The sequence below is a fragment of the Nomascus leucogenys genome, chromosome 12 (assembly GCF_006542625.1).
Source record: "Nomascus leucogenys isolate Asia chromosome 12, Asia_NLE_v1, whole genome shotgun sequence".
Taxonomy (NCBI): domain Eukaryota; kingdom Metazoa; phylum Chordata; class Mammalia; order Primates; family Hylobatidae; genus Nomascus; species Nomascus leucogenys.
In genome coordinates, this window is record NC_044392.1 from 55,212,397 (window position 1) to 55,235,836 (window position 23,440).

Below are 23,440 nucleotides of genomic sequence, written 5' to 3' on the forward strand. Positions count from 1 at the left end.
ACACATAAGATTAACCATCACAATGAGGAAAAACAGAAATGATACATGTATACAGAGTGCTCCTCATCCCACTTAAGTTTCACCAAGTTAATAATGTGTCTCTATGAGAAGTGGTTCACCATGTTGGCCAGGCTGGTCTCAAACTCCTGACCTCAGGTGACCCACCCGCCTCGGCCTCCCAAAGTGCTGGGATTACAGGTGTGAGCCAGCACGCCCAGCCGACAGGTGCTTCTTAAATGTTTTCTTTGAGCAGGAATTGGTCCAGGAATTGGTTCTCGAGTTAGAAGGAAAATTTGAGGGGAAGAACTTGTTTTTTCTCCAATCAGTCTCTGATTAAATAGTTATTAGGAAAAACTCCTTGTTTATGTCTTTGTATTGCCCATTTTTATATATGTATATGTATGTAAATAGAGATATTTATATATTCACAGACAAACACATGTATGCACATTTCACAATGGAGGAAGAAGGGATATGGTGTGCACTGAGGTAAAGTGAGCAGGGATACAGAAGAGGCCTGGAGCCTCACAGTCTGATTCTCTCATGTTACATAACCTTTAGGGTCTTTGTTTCCCTGAGTTCTCTGGTATGCGGCACTGTTGGCCTGGGCTGGTGCCCTGTTGTGCTCTGTGATGAAGGGATTCACTGGAGGTAAAAACCTAATCATTTCCAAAGGTTGAGAATAAATGACTTTGAGGAAAGGGTGTTCATCATCCATTGCTTCTATATTATAATCAGTTGAACTACAATACAGTTATCTATTGATTTTTTTTTAATTTTTCTGACACATTATTGACACCAAATTGAATAATTCATGACCTGCATGCTTCAGCTTCTTTCTCCCTGGTTTCCAGGTGCTATTCCCTCAAGAAATGCAAATTAAATATGTCGGTCTTAATAAATCAGGAGGGAAGCATAGTCTGTGTCTGTTTTAAATGACAACAACAACAAAACAGCTTTGGGGCTTAAGAATTGGAAGACACATTTTTATTTTTTTGAGACACAATCTCACTCTTTCGCCCAGGCTGGAGTGCAGTGGCGTGATCTCAGGTCACTGCAACCTCCCCGTCCTGGGTTCAAGCGATTCTCTTGCCTCAGCCTCCCAAATAGCTGGGATTACAGGCATGTGCCACCATGCCCAGCTAATTTTTGTATTTTTAGTAGAGACAGGGTTTTGCCATGTTGCCCAGGCTGGTCTCAAACTCCTGACCTCAAGTGATCACCCATCTCGGCGTCCCAAAGTGCTGGGATTACAGGCATTAGCCACCGCACCCAGGTGAGAAGACAGATTTTAAGAGAAGGAGCAGGGCTGGTATCTGAGTAGGTATTTAGATGTTAGGGGAAAACCCTTTTTGGCCTCTGTGGTAGAGAGATTGGAAGATAAAAGTGCTGTTTACAAGAATAATCCATTGGAGATCTGGGGATTGGGGACGACTTACAGGATAGAGTACTCTTGTTGAGAATTTCCCGAATGAATCTCATGTAGGTTCTGTCACAGTAAGATGGAGGAAAACTTTGATGGGGTAAGTATCACAAGTAGCTGTCCTATAGGGGGAAATCCTAGCCTGCAGTAGTGTCAGTGTCTCAGTATTCAGCCGGGGAGCCACTGAGCTGCTCCAGGGGTTTAAAATAGAATGCATAGAATACATTGTATACAGCTGGTGATGCTTTCCAGGATCAAAATAGAGCCCTTGTCTGATCCCAGTGACATTGTAAGGTTTCGATCTCTCATACCTGCCACAGACAAGTACATTATAGGCATTCAACTTTTAAGGTTTTATATGTGCATACTTTATGTTTTCCTGCCAAACTACACGTGGTGTCCACAGAAGTGTAGTTTGTATGTTGCCCCTTCTTCCTCTTTCAACCAGAACACTTAGATCTGTGATCATAGGATGTAAGCCTCTGATTCTTTACTTTTTCTAATAAGAAATACAATTTTCCAGGTCCAAAAATTACTAGATTCTTGACTGGGCATGGTGGCTCACGCCTGTAATTTCAGCATTTTAAGGCTGAGGCACGCAGATCACTTGAGGTCAGGAGTTTGAGACCAGCCTGGGCAACACAGTAAAACACCATGTCTACTAAAAATACAAAAATTAGCCAGGTGTGGTGGCATGCACCTGTAGTCCCAGCTACTCGGGAGGCTGAGGAGGGAGAATCGTTTGAACCCAGGAAGCAGAGGTTGTAGTGAGCCAAGATTGTGCCACTACAGTCCAGGGCAACAGAGAGAGACCCTGTCTCAAAACAACAAGCCCCCAAATTATTAAATTCCCTTCCAACAACATGATAGCCATATTATTAGTATTTTTGATTAAAGAATATGTAACAAAAAGCTGCTATGATTTCAGTAATACTTTTAAGTCAATTTATCTTTATTAGTCACACCAGAATCTACATCCAATTGAAATATAGTATATACAAATATTTGAAAGATATTTATTCAGGCTGAAGATTATGGTATATAGATTCCTTCTGATAACCTCATGGCCTCACAGGTTCAAAACCCATGGTTGTGAATCACTCATATAGATTGGGGCTAAGATGCGTGTCCAGAAAACTACCTATTATGCATGAAATTTGTAGGCTTATTTGAAGTCAATTGTATCAACACATTTTGGAAGCCAAGACACAAGTATTTTAAATTTCTGTTTAACCAAGTCTTGAGATAAGCAGAGTAAATACTCTTTAGAAGCAAGACTCAGTTGGTATGTACAAAGTGTGATTGCTAGTCAGAGCTAGTAATATGATGCTCTTAAATGTCTTCATAAGACATTTAAGCAGTGATCATGTTTCCTTTCTGTGATTATGTGTCAGATTTTTATATGTGGACTATAATTAGTATAGTACAATGGCTGAAACCTTTCCTATAGTTGGATATATCTTCTTTCTGAGACGTCCAGTGATTGTCTAATGTTGAGTAGCTCCAGAAGATTATTTGTATAGTAAAAACAAAAGACATCTCTGCCTATGTGAGTTTATTATTTAGTTAGAAACACAGAACTAACATATTTAAAACAGAGAAAGATTAAGATGAATGTGATGTAGTGGAGAAAGCTTTGGAGACTTTGGAGTCAGAATTCAAACGGCTCTAGGTTCCAAATCCAGACACTCATTTTGATTCCCAGAACAATCCTGTGGAAAGAGAAGATACAGTAGGCAATATCCCTTTTTACAGATAGGTAAACAGAAATAGCATCTCAAAACCTCATTTGCACTGGGTGCAGTGGCTCACGCCTGTAATCCCAGCACTTTGGGAGGCTGAGGCGGGCGGATCACTTGAGGTCAGGAGTTTGAGACCAGCCTGGCCAACATGGTGAAACCCCGTCTCTACCAAAACCAAAAATTAGCCAGGCATGGTGGTGCATGCCTGTAGTCCCAGCTACTTGGGAGGCTGAGGCAGGAGAATTGCTTGAACCAGGGAGGTGGAGGTTGCAGTGAGCGGAGATCGTGCCACTGCACTCCAGCCTCGGCCACAGAGTGAGATTCCATCTCAAAAAAAAAAAAAAAAATTCATTTGCCCAATGACAAATAGCTGGTATGTTGTAGAGCCAGAATTTGAATCCAGGTCTTTTTGACTTCATGGCTAGTCCTTTTATCTCCATAGGATACAGTCTAAAATCCTTAGTTTGAGGTTCAAGACTATCACTAATAAGGGTCTTCCTCATCTACTTCAGCCATATCTCTTTCCGTTCCCACAAACCTTAGCTCCCACATTTGGCAGGTCCTTGCCAAGGAGCACAGGTAAAGTGTCTCTTTCCTTTTAATAGCTCACCATGGAGCTGTAGCTAAATTTCTGTGCTCTTAACCCCTTTATTCATGTAGTTGCTCCTATCAGGAATATCCTGCCCACTCTGCTTAACTATGACAAGAGGTCATCTGTCCAAAGAGAAAGTAGAGAGTTTGTGGATTTAGGAGAAAAGACTCCAAATACTGCTATGGGCATTTATTTAAAAAGAGAAATGACCAAAGAGGTTAACAAGTATTTGGTTGAAGCTGGGCAGTGGTAGTCTGTGGTGCTCCTGGTCTGCACAAATCTTCTTCAGCAGTGCTGTGTGGATGTTGTTGAATGTTGAGGTCTGTCTGCATTTCCTCATTTTCATGCCAAGTCAGTCACTGAGTCTGGCTGTCTTCCTTTCTGTCCTACCTATCTTTGCTTGTTTTGTCTCTCTTTCCTTTATAGTGTTAAATAAAAATTTATTCCCCCAAAATTTGGTGTTTTCATTTTTTTTGACTTGACTTATTTTACTATATTGATGAAGAGGGAGGAAAAGTTGTTCTGGGGTACAAAAATGCACATATTTATCCGATATTTGAGGACTATTCTAGCCACTTTGGTGAAAGCTGTTCTGTCTATTTACTGGAGCTTAGGAGGGAAGAAGGCAAGTTTGCCCTGATGGTGAGGAGCAAAGTCAGGGATTACACTGATTTGCCCCATCTTATATTTCCACAGATTCTTGGTATATTTAGCATCTCTTCCCCTGTGCCCTGTTGCATTCTTCTCTGTGCCTATTGTAATGAGAAAGATACTAAGCCAGAGTCAGACTCATCTTGCTGTAGCTGTTTTAAAAAGTTTCTTTTGGCACAAGGCTTACAAAGCTGTGGAAAGAAAAAGAAAGTTTGTATTACTGCCTTATAACTTAGAATAGCAACAAAATACCTGATATAATGAAGTCTGACCTGTCCTGAGATGTGTGCTTGATAGGCCCTCATGACTGTAAAGGGATTGGAAAAGGAAAGTGGGAACTATTTTATGTATTGCGTCTTATTACTAAATTAGGGTTGTAATCTTGAGCAAATCTGATTCTGGTGGGAGTGGGAAGGGGGCTAGCCTTTGATCGCTCCTTGCTGGAAGGAACAATCAAAGAAGCAATAGATGCCACTCAAAAAGTTGAAGGTAGGTTTTCCACGTATAGCTCTGAATTGTTGGCACAGTGATAAGACAAGGATATTCAGTGAAATTAGTTTCATGAGCTGAGAGAGGCACAGAGGTCCAGGAAACTCCTTCCTCCTTTTCCCCACATGTAAGCATGATAACTTGATCTATGTGGTGTTTCTGGACCTGAAAAAGCATGTGTACTATTCTACTGAATACTACCTCTTTCAATAATTCTACTAAGCCTTGAGTTGGGGAAGAAGGATAAAGAAAAGAAAGCTTCTAAGTAGTGTATATTTTCTCGTTTAATCAAATATTGAGCTTTGGTTTTTTCCTTTGGTTAACTTTAAAGCTACTTGAATGTAGGAGAAAACAAAAAATTGGATTCAAAAGCTCATTCTCTTCACCTGAGTGGAAAAGGAAAAAAAGCCCAGAGGTGATTTTTTTTTTTTTTTTTTTTTGCTCTAGGATGACTTGCGAATCAAAGATAGTAACTGGTAGTAGGTTGTATGGCTAGACTCAATTTCCCCTTTAGAATTTTTATTCTAAAATGTATTTTACTGGTTACAGTAGCCTAACCAAGGGAATTTAAAGTCAATAAAAAATTATGTCTAAAGGTCAGACTTTCATATTCATGTTTCCTCCTGAAAACTGGCATAGGCTTAAATTTGGAAGATCCTTACCAAGGATTACAGATAAGGTCTCTGTTTTCTTTTTGAAATCTCTGTTTTCTTTTGATGACTTGCAAATAAGGGACTGGAATAGGGAATGTTTAGGTGGTCCTGTTTCTGGAAAGGGGAGGAGTCAATCTCAATGAATGGGGTGGTGAAGGAGGTAAGAGGTGCTTTGCATATAGTAGATCATTACTGAGTGTAAGGTTTTAGAGTGAGAAGGATCTGTATTAATTGCTGTGACTGGCAACATGTAACTCTTTTTTTTTTTTTCTTTGAGAAAGTGTCTCACCCTGTCACCCAGGCTGGAGTACAGTGGCATGATCATGGCTCGCTGCAACCTCAACCAACCTGGGCTCAGGTGATCCTTGTGCCTTAGCTTGGGGCTACAGTTGTGTGCCACCATGCCTGACTAATTTTTGTGTTTTTTTGTATAGATGGGGTTTCGCCGTGTTGCCCAGACTGGCCTCAAACTCCTAGGCTCAAGGCATCTGCCTGCCTCGGCCTCCCAAAGTGCTGGGATTACAGGCGTGAGCCACCGCACCAGGCCCTATTTAACTTCCTTGTGTCTGTTTCCTGATGAGTAACCAGGGGATGTTTGCTTGCAAGGGTTGTATAAGGTTAGAATCATCATGTGTAAAGCATCTGATTCATCATACAGGTTCTTTAACAAATTTATTAAGAGCCTGCTATATGTGTGGGACTTTTCGTTGGGGTAAAGAAGATGGACTCCTTACATATACCTCATTGCTTGGGGTGCTTACGGCTCTTTTGGACATACCTTGAAGGGCCACAAGGCTGGTGACCAGCATTACCCAGACCTTTTCTTGTAGGAAGTCTGAACTGAGAGTGCCTTCATTATGGCTGAACTCAAGATGTTGTCTTTGTTTCAATCCCGTCACTGTGTAGTTCCCTGTCTCTGGTTCAAAAGAGAATCATGGATCAGGGGAGGGTTTCAGAAATCATCAGTACCTCCTTTTGCATCATCTCATAACATCTCTTTTATGATCTCCAAGGATTCCTCCCGCTGTAATTCGTTGCCCAAATAAGTATTTTTAACATTGTGGGTAATGATGATGTACTTAAGCAGCCATAAATAAATACAGAATCTCCTGTGTGTCAGACACTAGGGATGCAGATAGATCTGAAAGTAACTCTAAAGTTTTGCCACAGAGATAGCTGAAACAGCTTAGTCACCCTGGACTTGGGTATCCCCAGATAGCCCCATTTTCTAGAGTGAGTCAAGCAGTTTAGCATAAGTTAAAATCTTGCCCTTTTGGAATAGATCTGGGTTTTTTGTTTGTTTGTTTGTTTTGTTTTTGTTTTTTTTGAGACAGGGTCTTGCTCTGTCATCCAGGCTAGAATGCAGTGGCGTGATCATGGCTCACTGCAGCCTCATGCCCCGAGCCCAATCGATCCTCCCACCTCAGCTTTCCTAGTAGCTGGGACTACAGGCATGTGCCACCATGCCCAGCCAATTTTTGTATTTTTTGTAGGGACAGGTTTTCACTATGTTGCCCAGGCTGGTCTCGAACTCCTGGGTTCAAGTGATGCACCTGCCTTGGCCTCCCTAAGTGCTGGGGTTACAGGCATGAGACACTGCACCTGGACTAGATCTGGATTTTTATCCATCATTTACTAGTTGGATGAACATAAATTATCTTCAAGCTTGAGTTATCACAGGACAATAGCTCAAAAGACCATGGAGATTAAATAATATTATATCACTTAGCACAATGCCTGGCCCACAGTAAGCACTCAGTAAATGGCAGACATTGTTTTTTATTTTATTTTATTTTATTTTATTATTTCTTTTTCTGAGACAGAGTCTGGCTCTGTCGCCCAGGCTGGAGTGCAGTGGTGCAATCTCGGCTCACTGCAACCTCTGCTTCCCGGGTTCAAGTGATTCTCCTGCCTCAGCCTCCCAAGTAGCTGGGATTACAGGTGCGTGCTACCACACTGGGCTAATTTTTGTTTTTTTTAGTAGAGACAGGGTTTCACCATGTTGGCCAGGCTTGTCTCGAACTCCTGATCTCAAGTGATCTGCCAGCCTCAGCCTCCCGAAGTGCTGGGATTACAGGTGTGAGCCACCACCCACCCTGACATTGTTTATTATGTGTTACCTGTCTCCTCTTAACTAGTTTTACCTTCCAAAATGCACCTAATTTCCACATTTGGGGAACCATCTAGATGTGCTGACTCCAATACTTAAATATGCTGAGAAGATAAGAAAAGCATTCTTTCTTAGGGAGAATCTTCACAACTAAAACAATATATTAGGAGAACAAGATTTAGGTTATAAGGAGCAAGGACTGTGTTGTACCTCATTCTATTCTCCAAGGCTTAGCGCTGGGCCTGGGATGCACAATACATATTTGTTAGATGAATGAAAGAGGAGTATCCACTAGTGCAGTTTAACTGAAGCAATGTATTCACATAAATAGAATGAAATGCTACAGAGTCTCTAGTGCCAGGCTAACGTAATTTAGACTTTATCCCATAGACAGTGAGAAGCCATTAAAACTGAGTGATGTGGCATGTATAAATTAGCATTTTGGAAAGACAAGCTGGTGGTAGTATGTAGAATGGATTGGAGGCAGAAACAGTATTTAGAGTTGCTGGACCATTTATTAGGCAACAACTCAGTGCTAGGCCCTGTGGTAGGTGTGGGAGATATAAAGGTGAGTAGGGCACAGTTGCTGAACTCTAGGGACTCACTAGTTAGGAGACTATAGGAATATGTTAAGTGTGAGGTGATGAAGACTTGAAAAGCACCTTTGGAAGGAAAGGAATAACAAAGTACTGCTATTCCTCCCCACTAAGTACTGCTGTGCGGAAGAACAGCAGTACTTAGTAACTCTCTGAATTGGGGGTTAAGAAAAAAGGAGGAACCAAAGTTGACTAAGTCATGAACAGAAATAGGGTCTCAGGAGGATAGCTTTGATACTGAGTTTGAGGAAATGGTGGGACATCCAGGAGCTAGGAGTACAGTTTTTAGTTTAAACATTTAATTAAAACTTAGGAAAGGGGTTATTATATTCCTGGAGAAGTTGATTTGCTGGTCAATTGCAGGGAGATGCTGGTTTAAATCATGGGTAGATGAGAACTAGGGAGAGAGAGTAAAGGTTGAAGGGGTGAGAAGTGAGTCTTGGGGAATACTCATGTTTGAGAGGTGGGAGGAGGAAATAGAGAAGACAAAAGAACAGGCAGGTAGAGAACCAGGGGAGTACAGTCACAGAAGCCACTAGAGATGACAGTTTGATGAAGGAGGGAATAGTCAGAAGTGCTGAATGCTATAGCTAGGTCAGACAGGAAGACACCAGGAAGCAAGGAACAAAGTCAATCAAACTAAACAAGTTGAAAATTTGAATTAACTAGGAACCATAGGAGGTGATTAAAAACATTTGTTCAAAGGCTCTGGGCCAGTTTTTCATGGGGGGAGGGTGGTGAGTGGGTAATTTATACTTATTTTTCTTAAAAAGTAAGATAGGTCAGGCATGGTGGCTCACACCTGTAATCCCAGCACTTTGGGAGGCTGAGGTGGACAGATCACCTGAGGTCAGGAGTTTGAGACCATCCTGGCCATCATGGCAAAACCCTGTCTCAACTAAAAATACAAAAAAATTAGCAGAGTGTGGTGGCGTGTGCCTGTAGTCCCAGCTATTTGGGCAGCTGAGGCAGGAGAATCACTTGAACCTTGGAGGTGGAGGTTGCAGTGAGCCGAGATCACGCCACTGCTCTCCAGCCCGGACCACAGAGTGAGAGTCTGTCTCAAAAAAACAAAAAGAAAAAAAAAGTAAGATAGTTGTAAGTTAATGGAGAAGTAAGATAGTTGTAAAAGTTCATAGAGAATAATAGCAGTGCCCTTTTATCCTCCTAGGCTTATTGTCTGAGACAACCACTGTCAACTCTTCGAGATGTCTTATTATATTCCTAAATAATATGCTCATATTGCTGCTTCCTAGTGATAAAATTTAGACATTTTCTATTGGCTTTCTGCTATAGTAGATGAAGATGTGCTAGAATATAGTAAATGAGGATTATACTTTCACCCATTTTCCTTCTCTGCATTCTTCTAAAAATAATTGTACCCCAAATTTTATTTAAATTAGTCATGTTTACATAATTTGGATTCTGTGTTATTTTTTGCAAAATCAAGTCGTGTGCTATGTTTCTTTTGTAAAATTTAGTTTTTTCTACAGCCTGATTTTATTTTATTTTTTTACTGGCAGAGTTTTCCATATCCATTTCTTTAATCCTTTTATCGGGTCTTTAATGGGCCTTTAGAAAGATGATCTGTCTGTCAATTCCATTTTTACCTCCTAGAGATCTCCCTTCTGGAGTCTTCTTTCTCTTGCTCTCTTCTGGACTAACTGCCCTTTTTTAATTCTAGAATTTCCTTTTTTTTTTTTTTCTTTTCCACTAGAGATGGTGTCTCCCTGTGTTGCCCAGGCTTATCTCTAACTCCTGGGCTCAAGTGATCCTCCCACCTTGGCCTCCAAAAGTGCTGGGATTACAGGCATGAGCCACTGTGTTCAGCCTAGAACTTCCTTGTTAGATTCCTTGTTTCCTGTATCTCATTTTATCCCCTTTACGGATTCACTTTCTTGTTTTACTGAAGCACATCCTCTGGTAGCTTCTTTGAAAAGATCACATGGAAGGCAAATTTTTTTGAGTCATTGCATCTCGTGATAGTGTCTTTTTTCTTTCCTTACATTTGGTTTATAATTTGGCTGAATATATAATTCTAGGTAAACTTTTTTTTTCCCACAGAATTTTGAAGGCTTGCTCTATTGTCTGGGAATATAGGAACACAGACACTTTCTGTTGGGCACAATTTGACTTAAGGAAGCCACATCAAGCTGGGGCTGGAGTGGCCATATTTAGGATATGCCAAAGTAGTAATGGAGCAGGGGGAGCATGCACAGAGTGAAAGACAGATGCAGAAGCCAGAGGCCTTGCTGCCTCAGAGTTTGAAATGGTAACTGTTTTGCGTCCTGTCCCCTTTCTAGTTTCTGATTCCAGGAACTAGAACTCAGGAGGGCCAGCTGTACTTTTTTGCATTATTTTTTCCTCCTTTAATCTATGGTACTTTGAATTGGTTTCTGTTTCTTCCAACTAAATGCTCCTTAAGACAGATACCCGTATTATCTCAAACCTAATCTCGTTGTCTGCCTGAATTTAGAAATATAGCCACATTTCTGGGAGAGTTCTGAATTGGGAATCAGGAGGCCTAATTTCTTTCTTTTCTTTTTTTGTTTTTTATTTTTTTATTTTTTTGAGACATGGTTTCGCTCTAGTTGCCCAAGCTAGAGTGCAATGGCGCAATCTCGGCTCACTGCAGCCTCTGCCTCCCAGGTTCAAACGATTCTCTTGCCTCAGCCTCCTGAGTAGCTGGGATTACAGGCATGCGCCACCACACCCGGCTAATTTTGTATTTTTAGTAGAGACAAGGTTTCTCCATGTTGGTTAGGCTGGTCTTGAACTCCTGACCTCGGGTGATCTGCCTACCTCAGCCCCCCAAAATGCTGGGATTACAGGCATGAGCCACCATACCTGGCCAGGAGGCATAATTTCTATCTGTTTTTACTTTCACCAGTCAGTGAGTAGCACTGGACAAGTCTCTTCAACCCCTGTGTCACCATCTCCCTGTCAGTAAAAATGCGATGGCAACCCCAACTAAGAGTTTTAAAATTAAAGACAAAATGACATTATGTTTGTATGTGCACTTTGAAGAAAGGCAGCATCTGCCAATGGGGATGTTGGAAAAGGATTGAGGAAGAAGGAAACTGCCTTTCCAGGACCTGAACCATCTGGTTACATCTCTAGCTGTCAACCCTGCTCACCGTCCCGCCTGGTGGCATTAGGAGTATTAGAGACTCACCTGTGAATAGAATGGAGAAAAAATGGCCCTGAAGGCGGATACCTGACTTCTGGCTTCTGGCACAACACTGGTAGGTCCCACTGTGTGATGGTGTGACTTGGCTTATGGTGAACATCAACTGAGATGATACTTCACCAACACCATCTATCCCAGGATCCCTTTTAAGTCTCAGCTGTTTTAAACTGGTCTCAGGAGAACAGTCTCCAGACCTGTCCTTGCACAAAAACACTACAAACCCCTCAGCCTCTTCTTTCTTATGCCACACAGTACAGATTAAGTTTAGTCGCGTTCCTTCTTGGGAAGCTGAGCTGGTGATGTTAATGCATCCTGGAATGGAAAGGGAAGAATTACCCAGAGGTCAGGTAGCATTCTGTGAATTTCACCATAACTGCTCCTTATCACTAGAAGTCTTCAAGGAAGGACTGAAGCAGAACCTGGCAGTAGTGCTGGCAGACAGGAAATACAAATTCCAGCTCTATCAATGGCTGTGTGACTGTAAGCAAGTTACCTAACTCCTTGGGCAGTAGTTTATTCATCTGGAAAATGAAAATTAAGGGACTAAATAATATGCTCAAAGCATCCATTAATTCATAGGTGTATTTGTTTCTCCACTTAACAAGTATGTTTAGGTGTTCACTCTGCCAAGCCCTGCTGGGGCTATGATGACTAGGACGTGAGCCCCACTGTCAGACCTTTTTTTTTTTCCTAATCATTAGATGACCGGGGAGTTTTAATTTAAAAAAAAATTTTTTTAAAACAAGGTCTTGCTGTGTCACCCAGGCTGGAGGGCAGTGGCACAATCGTAACTCACTGCACCTTTGAACTCCTGGGCTCAAGCAATCCTCCTGCTTCTATCTTCTGAATAGCTAACACTACAGGTATGCACCACTATGCCTGGCTAATTTTTTATTTTGTAGAGACAGATTCTCACTATGTTGTCCAGGCTAGTCTTGAACTCCAGGCATCAAGCAACCCTCCTGCCTCTGCTTCCCAAACTGCTGGGATTACAGGCATGAACCACCGTGCCTGGCCACTCTCACAGTTTAAAGCCTAATGTAAAAACAAATTAGCAAAAAATTACAATTTAATTCCACAGTTATTGTAATTGAGGAATCTTAGAGATTCCTGAGTCTGAAGAATCAGGAAAACTTCACAGTGAAGTTAGTGCTGGAGCTGAGACTTGAAGGATGAGTAAAAGTTTTTCTAAGAAATATTGGATAAGAGAGACCACAGAAATACCAGAGATGATTAAAAACAGCCACTGTGTGGAAATGGAGTTAGAATGGACTGGAGAAACAGACTAATTATTGAGGGACCATTGGTATCCAAAGCCCACGACCCTGATGGTGCCAATCTGCCCACTTGATTTTCCCTGTAAGTAATCTGTAACCTGGATACAGAAGTGGAGAAAACAGTTGGGTTAACCCAGGATGTTTTGGCTCAATGGGTGTCTCTGACCTAATTTTGCAATGCACTAGCCCTGCCAACTTTGTACTGCCCCTCACTCTCCTCAAACTTCACTACCTTCTGTAGTTTATATTTTGTAGTCCATTATTATAATCTCTCCCTTATATCCACCCTCAGCTCCCTTAGCTTTACTCCTACTGTGACGGATCCTTGCAAAACCCCAATCTTGGTTAAATCCAGCTCTCTGCTAAAAACTCATCCGGCAGATGCTGAGGCTGCCAGCCCCCTACCCCACTCCCTTGGCAGCTTGATCTGCTATGACTTGCTTTTCCTTGTAAGACTCCCCTTGGTATACACAGTAAACTAAATTCACTCGCATGAAAATGGTGAAGAGGCAGAGATGGAGGCTGCCTCCTACATATTAAATGCCATTCTCTTACAAGAGTAAGAGATATGGGTCTTCCAAGACCCATATCTGAGGGAGACCTGCAATCCCAGCCATTGATTAACTCCAAAATGGTTTATATTTTATTTCTACTTTCCAGCTGGAGCTTCTATAGGGTCTCTATTAGAGTGCTTTTCTGTATATCAAATCCTCAGTATAGCCATAGAGACAGATATTACTGTTCCCATTTTATAAATACACCAATTGAGGCACAGAGTGGCTAAACTAGCTGCTGAAGTTAATGAAGATTGCAGTATCTGGATCTCAAACCTGGATTTCACAAATTTATAGTATATAAGAGCCTAAAGGAATCTTAGGTTGAGGCGCAGATTACCAGGTTCTTTGAAACACATAGCAGAGACAGAATGTCTGATAGAGAGGCAGTAGTATCAGTTCTAATGAAAAAGAAAAAGATAATATATTTTTTACCCTTTCCTTAATGCCAAGGAGAGTGAGTCAGCCAGGCGCCTGAGGATCACCTGAGGTCAGGCACGAGTTCAAGACCAGCCTGACTAATATGGTGAAACCCCGTCTCTACTAAAAATACAAAAATTAGCCAGGCATGGCGGCATATGCCTGTAGTTCCAGCTACTTGGGAAGCTGAGCCAGGAGAATTGCTTGAACCTGGGAGGCGGAGGTTGCAGTGAGCCGAGATCGCGCCACTGCACTCCAGCCTGAGTGACAGAGCGAGACTCCCTCAAAAAAAAAAAAGAGTCCTTTGTTTCCCCACCAGAGAAAATCACGGGATCCAGCCCTTCCCACAAGCCCAGGATCCTCCCCAGGGCCGTCTCTGCTCTAGGGCCTATCCTCACCACCAGACTGGATGTCCACAATTGCCAGCAGGATGGCCAGGGCACAGCAGCCTCTGCCGGGTTCCAACGGCATCCTGCACGCTGTCAGCAGGCCCAGGAACTTGAAGCAAATGTTGGCTCTGCTGGTATCCTTGGCTTCACTCTCCTGAAAGCACAGGGGGACCCACTAGACAAAGCCTTCCAGGGCTCCAAGACCATCTCCCCATCCCAGGCTCTAGCTTTGATTGGCTAGAGTATGATGGAGGTAGAGGAGGGCTTGGGCATGAGAGTCCAGCTGGCTGGGAAGTGAGGCGGTAAACCAAGTGAGATACGCTGGGAGCCAGGGAGGGAGAGACATAGGGAGACACTAAAGGCTATTTTCTCATATATATTTTTTTAAGTTAAATTGGATTGCTGGGTCAAAGAATATGAAGATTAAAACTTCTTTTCTACTATAATCAGATTGCTCTCCAAAAAGGCTGTTGAGAATCAGATGTTCACCAAGAATGCTTGATAGTGTACATTTCCTCGTGCCCTTGCCAGCTCTGGGTATTATCTGTATTTTAACATTTTGGCCAATCTGATAGATGAAAAATTAGATCTGTTTTATGTTGCATTTCCATGATTAGTGAGGTTGAGGATCTTTTCATATGCTTATTGGTCATTAGTATTTCCTTGTGTATGAATTGTGTGTTCATATTCTTTACATTTCTTAACTTTTAGGAACTTTCTCCGTATTAGAGATCTTAACCCATCTGCCATTTTCTTAGGCAAACACTTTCTCCCAATTTGTTGTTTGTCTCTTCACTTTTTTTATGATGCTTTTTTTCACAAGGGAAGTTTACATTGTATGTAATTAAATACAACATATCTATCTTTTCCTTTAAGTTGTCTGGGTTTCCTGCATTGTTTAGGAAAGTTTCCCTCCAATTGAGGCTATAATTTTCTTTCAATATTTTTATTGTTTTACTTTTTATAGTTACATCTTCTAATCCTGGATAAGAAAAATTACTCCTGTTTCAAAATAAACAAACTGAAGAAAAACAAACACTTGAATTTCATCAATAGGGAAATGGTTTAATAAGTTTCAGTTAATCTATGCAACAAAATATTATATATTATTAAAAGAAAGAGATACTTCTATAAATATGGGCCTGGAGGGATGTTCATGATATATCATTAGGTCAAAAAGGGCAAATTGCAATTATGTGTATAAAATAAATACATTTTTATTTTAAAAAATCCTCTCTATGTGTGTATATGTTTTTAAAATATATTTAAAGTTTTGTAGTTTATAACTTTTGAAGAGGTAATTACATTCACAGCATTTAAAATTCAAAAGGGGAAAACAAGAATTTTTCTATAAATTTATTTTTCTGATTTTTATAATCAGCTTGTCTAGTCTCGCCCTTCCTACTGTGTGTACCACCAAGAAAAAGTCCTATTGGTATTTTAAAATTGGGATATGTTCAATTTATATTTTAACTTAGGGAGAACTGAATTTGTTGTGACATTGATTCTTTTGAACCAAGAGTGTGATAATTCATTTTTCAAATATGTGTGTCTCAGGTATGTATAGAAGTTTTCTTCATAAAGTCCTCGTCCACTTCTTAGCTAAGTTTGTTTCTTGAGTAATTCATATTCTTTTTCACTATTGAAAATGTCATCTTTTATCCATTGTATCTTTTTTTTTAATATACTTTAAGTTCTAGGGTACATGTGCACAATGTGCAGGTTCGTTACATAGGTGTACATGTGCCATGTTGGTTTGCTGCACCCATCAACTTGTCATTTACATTAGGTATTTCTCCCAATGCTATCCCTCCCCCGGGCCCCCACCCCCGGAACGGCATCGGTGTGTGATGTTCCCCGCCCTGTGTCCATGTGTTCTCATTGTTCAACTCCTACTTATGAGTGGGAACATGCAGTGTTTGGCTTCCTGTCCTTGGGATAGTTTGCTTAGAATGATGGTTTCCAGCTTCATCTATGTCCCTGCAAAGGACATGAACTCATCCTTTTTATGGCTGCATAATATTCCATGGTGTATATGTGCCACATTTTCTTAATCCAGTCTATCATTGATGGACATTTGGGTTGGTTCCCAGTCTTTGCTATTGTGAATAGCACCACGATAAACACACTTGTGCATCTTTATCATAGAATGATTTATAATCCTTTGGGTATATGCCCGGTAATGAGATTGCTGGGTCAAATGGTATTTCTAGTTCTAGATCCTTGAGGAATCCCCACACTGTCTTCCACAGTGGTTGAACTAATTTACAGTCCCATCAACAGTGTAAAAGCATTCCTGTTTCTCCACATCCTCTCCAGCATCTGTTGTTTCCACTTGTTGTATTTTTTAACTTATTTTTTCAGTCTCTTTATATCATTCATTATATCTTTTAATTTTTCATTGTTGTTCATATATGAAAGGCTATTTGTTTTACTAGATATTAATTTCATACCCAGCTCCCCTCCCTTAATTCTCTCATTTTTCAGTTGATTCTGTTGGATTTTCCAGTCATGCAGTCATATTATGTGTAAATAATGATAATTACTTCCTTTTCTATTTTATATCTCTGATTTCTTTCTTCTAATTGTGTTGGTTAATATCTCCAGAAAAAATATTAAATAATAATGGTAATAATGAATCTCTGTCTTTTTTCTAAGTTTAATGGGGGATGCTTAAATGTTTCCTTATTAAGTATTATAGTAGCTTTGAGAATGAGATGTATTTTATTAAGGAATATACATTTATTTCTATTCTATTAAGAGTTTTAAAATGTCAAGGATGGATGTGAATGTTTTATTAATTGCCTTTAAATATCAACTAAAATGATATTATTTTTCTTTTTTTTTTTTTTTTTTTGAGACAGTGTCTCGCTCTGTCGCCCAGGCTGGAGTGCAGTGGCGCAATCTCGGCTCACTGCAAGCTCCGCCTCCCGGGTTCACGCCATTCTCCTGCCTCAGCCTCTCCGAGTAGCTGGGACTACAGGCGCCCGCCACCATGCCCGGCTAAATTTTTGTATTTTTAGTAGAGACGGGGTTTCACCGTGGTCTCGATCTCCTGACCTCGTGATCCGCCCGCCTCGGCCTCCCAAAGTGCTGGGATTACAAGCGTGAGCCACCGCGTCCTGGCCTATTTTTCTTTAAGATATATTAAGATGGTGATCTACATTAATAGATTTCCTAAAATTGATACATCTTTGCAGTCTCAGACAAACAAACAAAAACTGAAGCCATTTGGTCATAGTATGTTATTCTTTTCTTTTGAGACAGAGTCTCACTCTGTCACCCGAGCTGGAGTGCAGTGGCGCGATCTCGGCTTACTGCAACCTCCACCTCCCGGGTTCAAGCAATTCTCCTGCCTCAGCCTCCCGAGTACCTGGGATTACAAGCGTCTGCCACTGTGCGCGGCTAATTTTTGTATTTTTAGTAGAGACGGGGTTTCACCATCTTGGCCAGGGTGATCTTGAATTCCTAACCTTGTGATCCACCCACCTTGGCCTCCCAAAGTGCTGGGATTACAGGCGTGAACCACCATGCCCGGCCTAGTATGTTATTCTTTTCATATGCTGCTGTATTCTGTTTTATAATATTTTATTTAAATTTTTAAAAATTGAAAGGCCCAGTTGCGGTGGCTCACGCCTGTAATCCCAACCCTTTGGGAGGCTGAGGTGGGAGGATCACTTGAGCCCAGGAATTTGAGACCAGCCTGGGCAGCAAAGTGAGACCATGTCTTTACAAAAAATACAAAAATTAGCCAGGTGTGGTGGTGCATACCTGAAGTCCCAGCTACTCAAGAAACTTAGGTGGGAGGAGCCCGGGAGTTCACGGATGCAGTGAGGTATGATCTTCACTGCACTCTGGCCTGGTTGACAGTGAGACTCTGTCTCAAGAAAACCAAAATCAAAAATTACACACACACAAAAATTAACCAATCCTACAAGATATTAAAAATATAATACACCATGACAAATGGAATAAGGTTTCATTTTTAGAAATTCTTGGATGATTTAATATTAGGAAATCTATTAATTAACATACTACTGGATCAAAAAAGAAAGTCAATATTACCTTCTGATAACATCTTAGATTAATTCCCACTAAAATCCTAAGTAAAATGGTAATGGATGAATACTATTCAATATAATGGAGAAATGTATATCTCAGATAAAATTTCAGCATCATATTTAATGGTAAAATATGGGATAATTTCTATTAATATTAGGAGCAAGGCAGAGATGCTTCCTATTATTTCTGTTATTTCACATTGTTCTGAAAGTGTTTGCCATTATATTTAGACAAGAAAATAAAGCAAAGGGTATAAATATTGGAAATCTTAAGGCAAATTTATTACTATTTATATGTGATATAACTTACATCTGGAAAACCCAAGAAACTTAATTAAGAATTATTAGAAACAATAAAAGATAGAGTATCTGAATAGGCAGTTCACAAAAGACGAAATGCAATAAAAAGTTTTTCAGTTTTACAAGTATTCAGGGAAGTACAAATTAAAAATTCAGAGTTCAGAATTTCAGAATTACCACCTGTTAAATGAACAAAAATTTAAAAGATAAATCAAATTTTGGTAAGGTCAAGAAGAAATATGTGCAATCATTCACTCTAGGTAGAACTATACATTGTTATGGAGCTTTGGGGGAATACTCATTATATATTAACATTTCAAATGCACATACCCTGTCCCTTTGGCTATAGCTTACAGAAATAAAAGCATGAGGGTACTAGTATATATGTACAAGGATATTCACTGCAGCATTGTTTATAATACCAAAAAAATAGAAACAGGTGAAGGCCAGGTGTGGTAGCTCACACCTGTAATCCCAGCACTTTGGGAGGTGTGCGGATCACCTGAGGTCAGGAGTTTGAAACCAGCCTGGCCCACATGGTGAAACCCTGGCTCTACTAAAAATGCGAAAATTAGCTGGGCGTTGTAGCAGGTGCCTGTGATCCCAGCTACTCAGGAGGCTGAGGCAGGATAATTGCTTGAACCTGGGAGGCAGAGATTGCAGTGAGCCAAGATCACGCCACTGCACTCCAGCCTGGGCAACAGAGCAAAACTTCGTTGCCTTCCTGCCCCCACAAAAAAATGAAACAGGTGAAGACCCACTGGTGAGAATGGTTGAATAAATTATTGCAGATCCACAGAATAGAATGTTATGTAATTATAATTTGTATAAAAAATAAACTAAATTAGTGTATATAAATATAATTTAAGTGACAAAGCATCATTTTATTCGAAGAGGAAGATAAAGAAGGATTGCAATTATTCATTCAGCCCAGAATTATGGTTAAAAAGCATAGACTCTAGAGCCAGAGAGTTTGTGTTCAAATCCTGGTCCTAAAACTTAACAGTGGTGCCGGGCGCGGTGTCTCACGCCTGTAATCCCAGCACTTTGGGAGGCCGAGGTGGGCAGATCACGAGGTCAAGATATCGAGACCATCCTGGCTAACACGGTGAAACCCCATCTCTACTAAAAAAAATACAAAAAATTAGCCGGGCGTGGTGGCGGGCGCCTGTAGTCCCAGCTACTCGGGAGGCTGAGACAGGAGAATGGCGTAAACCCGAGAGGCAGAGCTTGCAGTGAGCCGAGATCGCGCCACTGCACTCCAGCCTGGGTGACAGAGCAAGACTCTGTCTCGAAAAAACAAAAATAAAAACAAAAAAACTTAATAGTTGCATGATTTGGTCAAGTTTCTTAGGCTCCTGGGCCAGGCACTATGCTCAGCCTTTAATAAATAGACATATTTCAGAAACACGGAGCATCTGTAATGTGTCAGGCACCATGGGGCACAGAGAGATCACTAACACAGCAGAGGCAGACGTTTTAGTGGTTGAATGGTCTCTAGAGTCAGACCAGGATGTTTCAGATCTGGCTTTGACACTTACTATCTGTGTAATATTGGGCAAGTTTCTTAATCTCTTAATGACCTATAAAATGGTGACAAAATATTCTCTTCCTAGGGTTGTGAGGGTCAAATGAGGTCACCTATGTAAACTACTTAGCACAGTGCCTGGCAGAGAGTAAGGGCTCAATAAATGATAGCTATGATTATTTTTATGCTTTCTTATATTGGAATCAATGGACAGTGTTCCAGGCACATCTGCCTGCAAGACTGTGTTTAGTCCTTATAAAACACTAAGCCGTTATTATTTTTAAAAATTTATTATTTGTACCAAGCATATAGAGGCTTGGAGAGGCCTTGTGACTTGCTTAAAATCACAGCTCCTAAGTTGGGGAGCAGGACTGTAACCCAAGTTATGAGAGTCTTTCTCTTGGAGTCCCCTTTGTCCTTCTCCTCACAGCCACTCATCCATTCACGAACAGCTGTTAACACAAGAACGACTGTACTAAGAACAGTAATAAGGTCATAAAGTGTCAAGCGGCAGCAAAGGAGAAATTCTGGATGAGGGATGTGGAAAGGCTGCAAGACGGCAATGAAGTTAGGCCCTCATAGATGTTTGTGGGCTCTGGGGAGTTGTTGACTAAAGAATACGGTGGGTGAATTAAGGTGGAGAATGGGCTGAGGAGATCTGGCTTCCAGTCCTGGCTCCGCACTAGGTAGCTATGGAATGTTGACAAGGTCGTGTCCCTTCTCTAGGCGTGTTTCCTAAGGGACTGGTGCAGCGGGATGGGAGGGGCGCAGGGTAGGGACCGCTTCCAAGGAGAGAGAGGACAGGCGGACAGGCTTGGAGGGGCTGATGCAGCTGGTCATTCCACTGGAGTGGCCAGGCTTCGCGGTGCCTAGGGCCGAGTTGAAGAAGAGCATGCAAGTCTGTTGTGGGCCCCTCACCAGCGCTGGGGGGCGGCAGGGTCACTGTGCAAGGATGCTCTGGGAAGTGACCTTGGTGCCCGAGAGGGGAGCACCCTGATATGATGGAGACCCGGCAGCGCGGAGCCAGGGGCGCTGATTTCGCACTCTGGCCGCTAGAGGGCGCTGCCTTTCAGCCAAAGCCGAGTGACCCCCGACCTGCCCTGCGTTGGCCCGCGTCACTCCAGCCATGGGCCATCCAGCGAGCAAGAGGGCTAGCCAGGGAAAGTCTAAACTAGGAGGGGAGATGAGGGGGTGCAAAGTTGGGCCTGGTGGGTCCTGGGGACGCAGCATGTACTAGAGCGGCACCTGGCCCTCAATAGGGGGAGAGCGGGTGATCGTGAGAAGTCTGGCCCTTGATAGGGGGAGAGCGGGTGGTCGTGAGAAGTTTCTGGGGCCACTACACGCCAGGGGCGGGTCTCCCCTCTTAAAACGTTGTGAGCCCCAGCGCGGGCAGGGGGGAGGGTGCCCGTGGAGTTGGCATTCCTCATCTTTGATCTTCCCCGGGGCTCCTGAGCTGCGCTGGTGGCCCCAGGGCCCGGTGCCTCTCTCAGGCGACAGCTCACAGACGGCGGGAAACTCTTCCCTCCCGCACCTTCGGAGGCGGTCCTGGGGTCTTGTGGACTCCTGGGTTCAAATCCGAGCTTTGTGTGACCAGCACATTGCTGGACCTCACTCAGCCTCACATTCCTCTTGTGTTTAAAGCTCCCTCATAGGAATGTGGTGACGGTTAGATGACACATAAAGCTTTGCCAGAGGTTTTTCTGGGGAGGGTGGGGACAAGATGGCAAGGAAGAGACTCCATTTCCTCTGCCACCGGAGCCCGGATCTAACCTCTCAGAGGAGGTGGAAGGTCAGCTCTGAGCTCCACAAATACCTCTGTATACAGATCTCCCACAACACTGAAAAAGACGCCCAGAAAGCTCTCATTTGCAGCTGTGAAGGGGCTTCTTTTTCAATCTCCACAACCCCAACTGCCTTAAAGTAGAACCAGACTTGTTAGTAAACAGACGTTTGGGCTGGGGGGCCCTTGAAGCTCTTGTCTGAGATCTCAGGCTTCCTGCTCAACACACCAAAGCAGGTGCCTGACTCTGGGAAGGCATATGGAGTCCCTTCTCAGAATAACATTTAAAAATTCATAAGATACATGGGATAATAAAGGGAACAAATTATGACAAGACAGTTGTCAAAACATTAGAAGAATGTGTGGTAGAGCAGTACACATGCTTCTTTAGATCTGGCATCAGCCTAATAACTGTTGTAATTCTGTAGTAGTGCTGAGCGTTAAGGACATTTGGAGAAATCTATAACAACTGTAATGAGATTTGAAAATATTTGTGTTTTCTATTGATGGCAAATTCTATTGTGGTTCATTGTCTACATTCATAACTGAAGCAAGTGCTAACTTTCAATTAAAGATTAGTGAAAATAAAGATGTATTTTCCCCCCAATTCACAAATCCCATGAATAAATCTATTCACGGACCTCCAAGAGGTCCATGATGTGAACCACCTAGGACATGAACTTCCCCCAGAGGTGCCTCACAGGGCCAGCTCCAAGCCCCGTGGCACCTCCCGGCTTGTCTCAGGCCAAGCCTTGAAGAGCTCCAGCAGATCTAAACTTTGGTAACTTTCCCCTGGTAATTTGAGGAATTCCTCCATTTGAGGAATGTCAGAATGGGGCCAGGATCCCTGAATGCCCATGGAAGAAAAGCGAGCATGCTGGTCTGGCAGGCAGAAATAACCTTCTCCCCAGGCTCCAGAGGGCAGAGGACATTTCCCTCCAAAAGGCAGGTTTCTCAGGGACCTCATGGGAAGCCTGTTCTCACCTGAGCATTTCCATCAACTATCCCGTCCCTTCGCCTGGACCCCAGGTCCCCAGCAGGCCTTTTTACCTCAAGACAGAAGTTCTTCTTTCTTGTTCTCAGACTGGGGGCTCACGTTGAAATGGCTCTCAGTCCTCGGATTGTTCTTGCATCTTGTTAAAACCCTGTCTCTCCAGTTTCATCATTGCTCACACTTACATAGCTGTTATATTCGCTCTTTGAAAACCACAGAATGGGTTGTTAGCAGTCATAGATCTTCCGCCACCCCCACTGTGGATTTTTTTCTCCTTTCTTTCCTGCAACTGGTCCTCCATCTCCTCTCCTTTCCTCTCCCTTGTTTTGTCTTTTTGGTGTTAGAAATAGACTAGGGTGCTGAGGGGGCTGAGAAAAACCACTTCTTAAAATTCTTTTCTTTACCCTGGGGAACAAAGATTTTGTATTTGCTAATTCATAATAAGGAAAGGACTGGTGATAGAATAACTAGAAGATAAAAGGACAGAGTGTCCTCTCAAGTATAAAGAAAGGTACCAAGTCTTCTCCTGAGAGTAGGTTTTGGTTAGAAGTAGGACAGAGAACACAGCTGCTCCAGGCTGAAAAGGAAGAAGGGCAGGGAGCTGTCAAGAAGGCTTGGGTGAGGGTACTGGTGAGCAGGGGAGGCAACGAGTGGGGGCACCAAAATGGTCCTGATGTGGTGGTGGGGGGGA

General features: G+C 42.2%; 1 protein-coding gene across 1 annotated transcript; it reads right to left on the reverse strand.

Annotated features, from left to right (window-relative positions):
• Nucleotides 1–3,931: 3,931 nt before the first annotated feature.
• CD160 (CD160 molecule) lies at nt 3,932–22,866 on the reverse strand. The gene is made up of 6 exons (XM_003268090.4): nt 22,806–22,866; nt 17,858–17,963; nt 14,096–14,240; nt 11,432–11,758; nt 6,329–6,466; nt 3,932–4,599 (listed from the first exon to the last, which is right to left on the reverse strand). The coding sequence occupies exons 3-6, from the start codon at nt 14,166–14,168 to the stop codon at nt 4,592–4,594; spliced, it is 546 nt and encodes a 181-aa protein (XP_003268138.1). The 5' UTR covers nt 14,169–14,240; nt 17,858–17,963; nt 22,806–22,866; the 3' UTR covers nt 3,932–4,591.
• Between the last annotated feature and the right edge of the window lie 574 nt (nt 22,867–23,440).

What these genes read in the sequence shown, in the direction of transcription:
- CD160 (XM_003268090.4), bottom strand. Translation starts at nt 14,168, where the DNA reads ATGCCGTTGGAACCCGGCAGAGGCTGCTGTGCCCTGGCCATCCTGCTG. An exon ending in TGTGGACATCCAGTCTGGTG is followed by an intron (nt 11,759 to 14,095) that starts GTGAGGATAGGC and finishes TTTCCATTCCAG; the next exon opens with GATGCATTAACATCACCAGC. An exon ending in TTTCTCCATTCTATTCACAG is followed by an intron (nt 6,467 to 11,431) that starts GTGAGTCTCTAA and finishes CTTTTGAACCAG; the next exon opens with AGACAGGGAACTACACAGTG.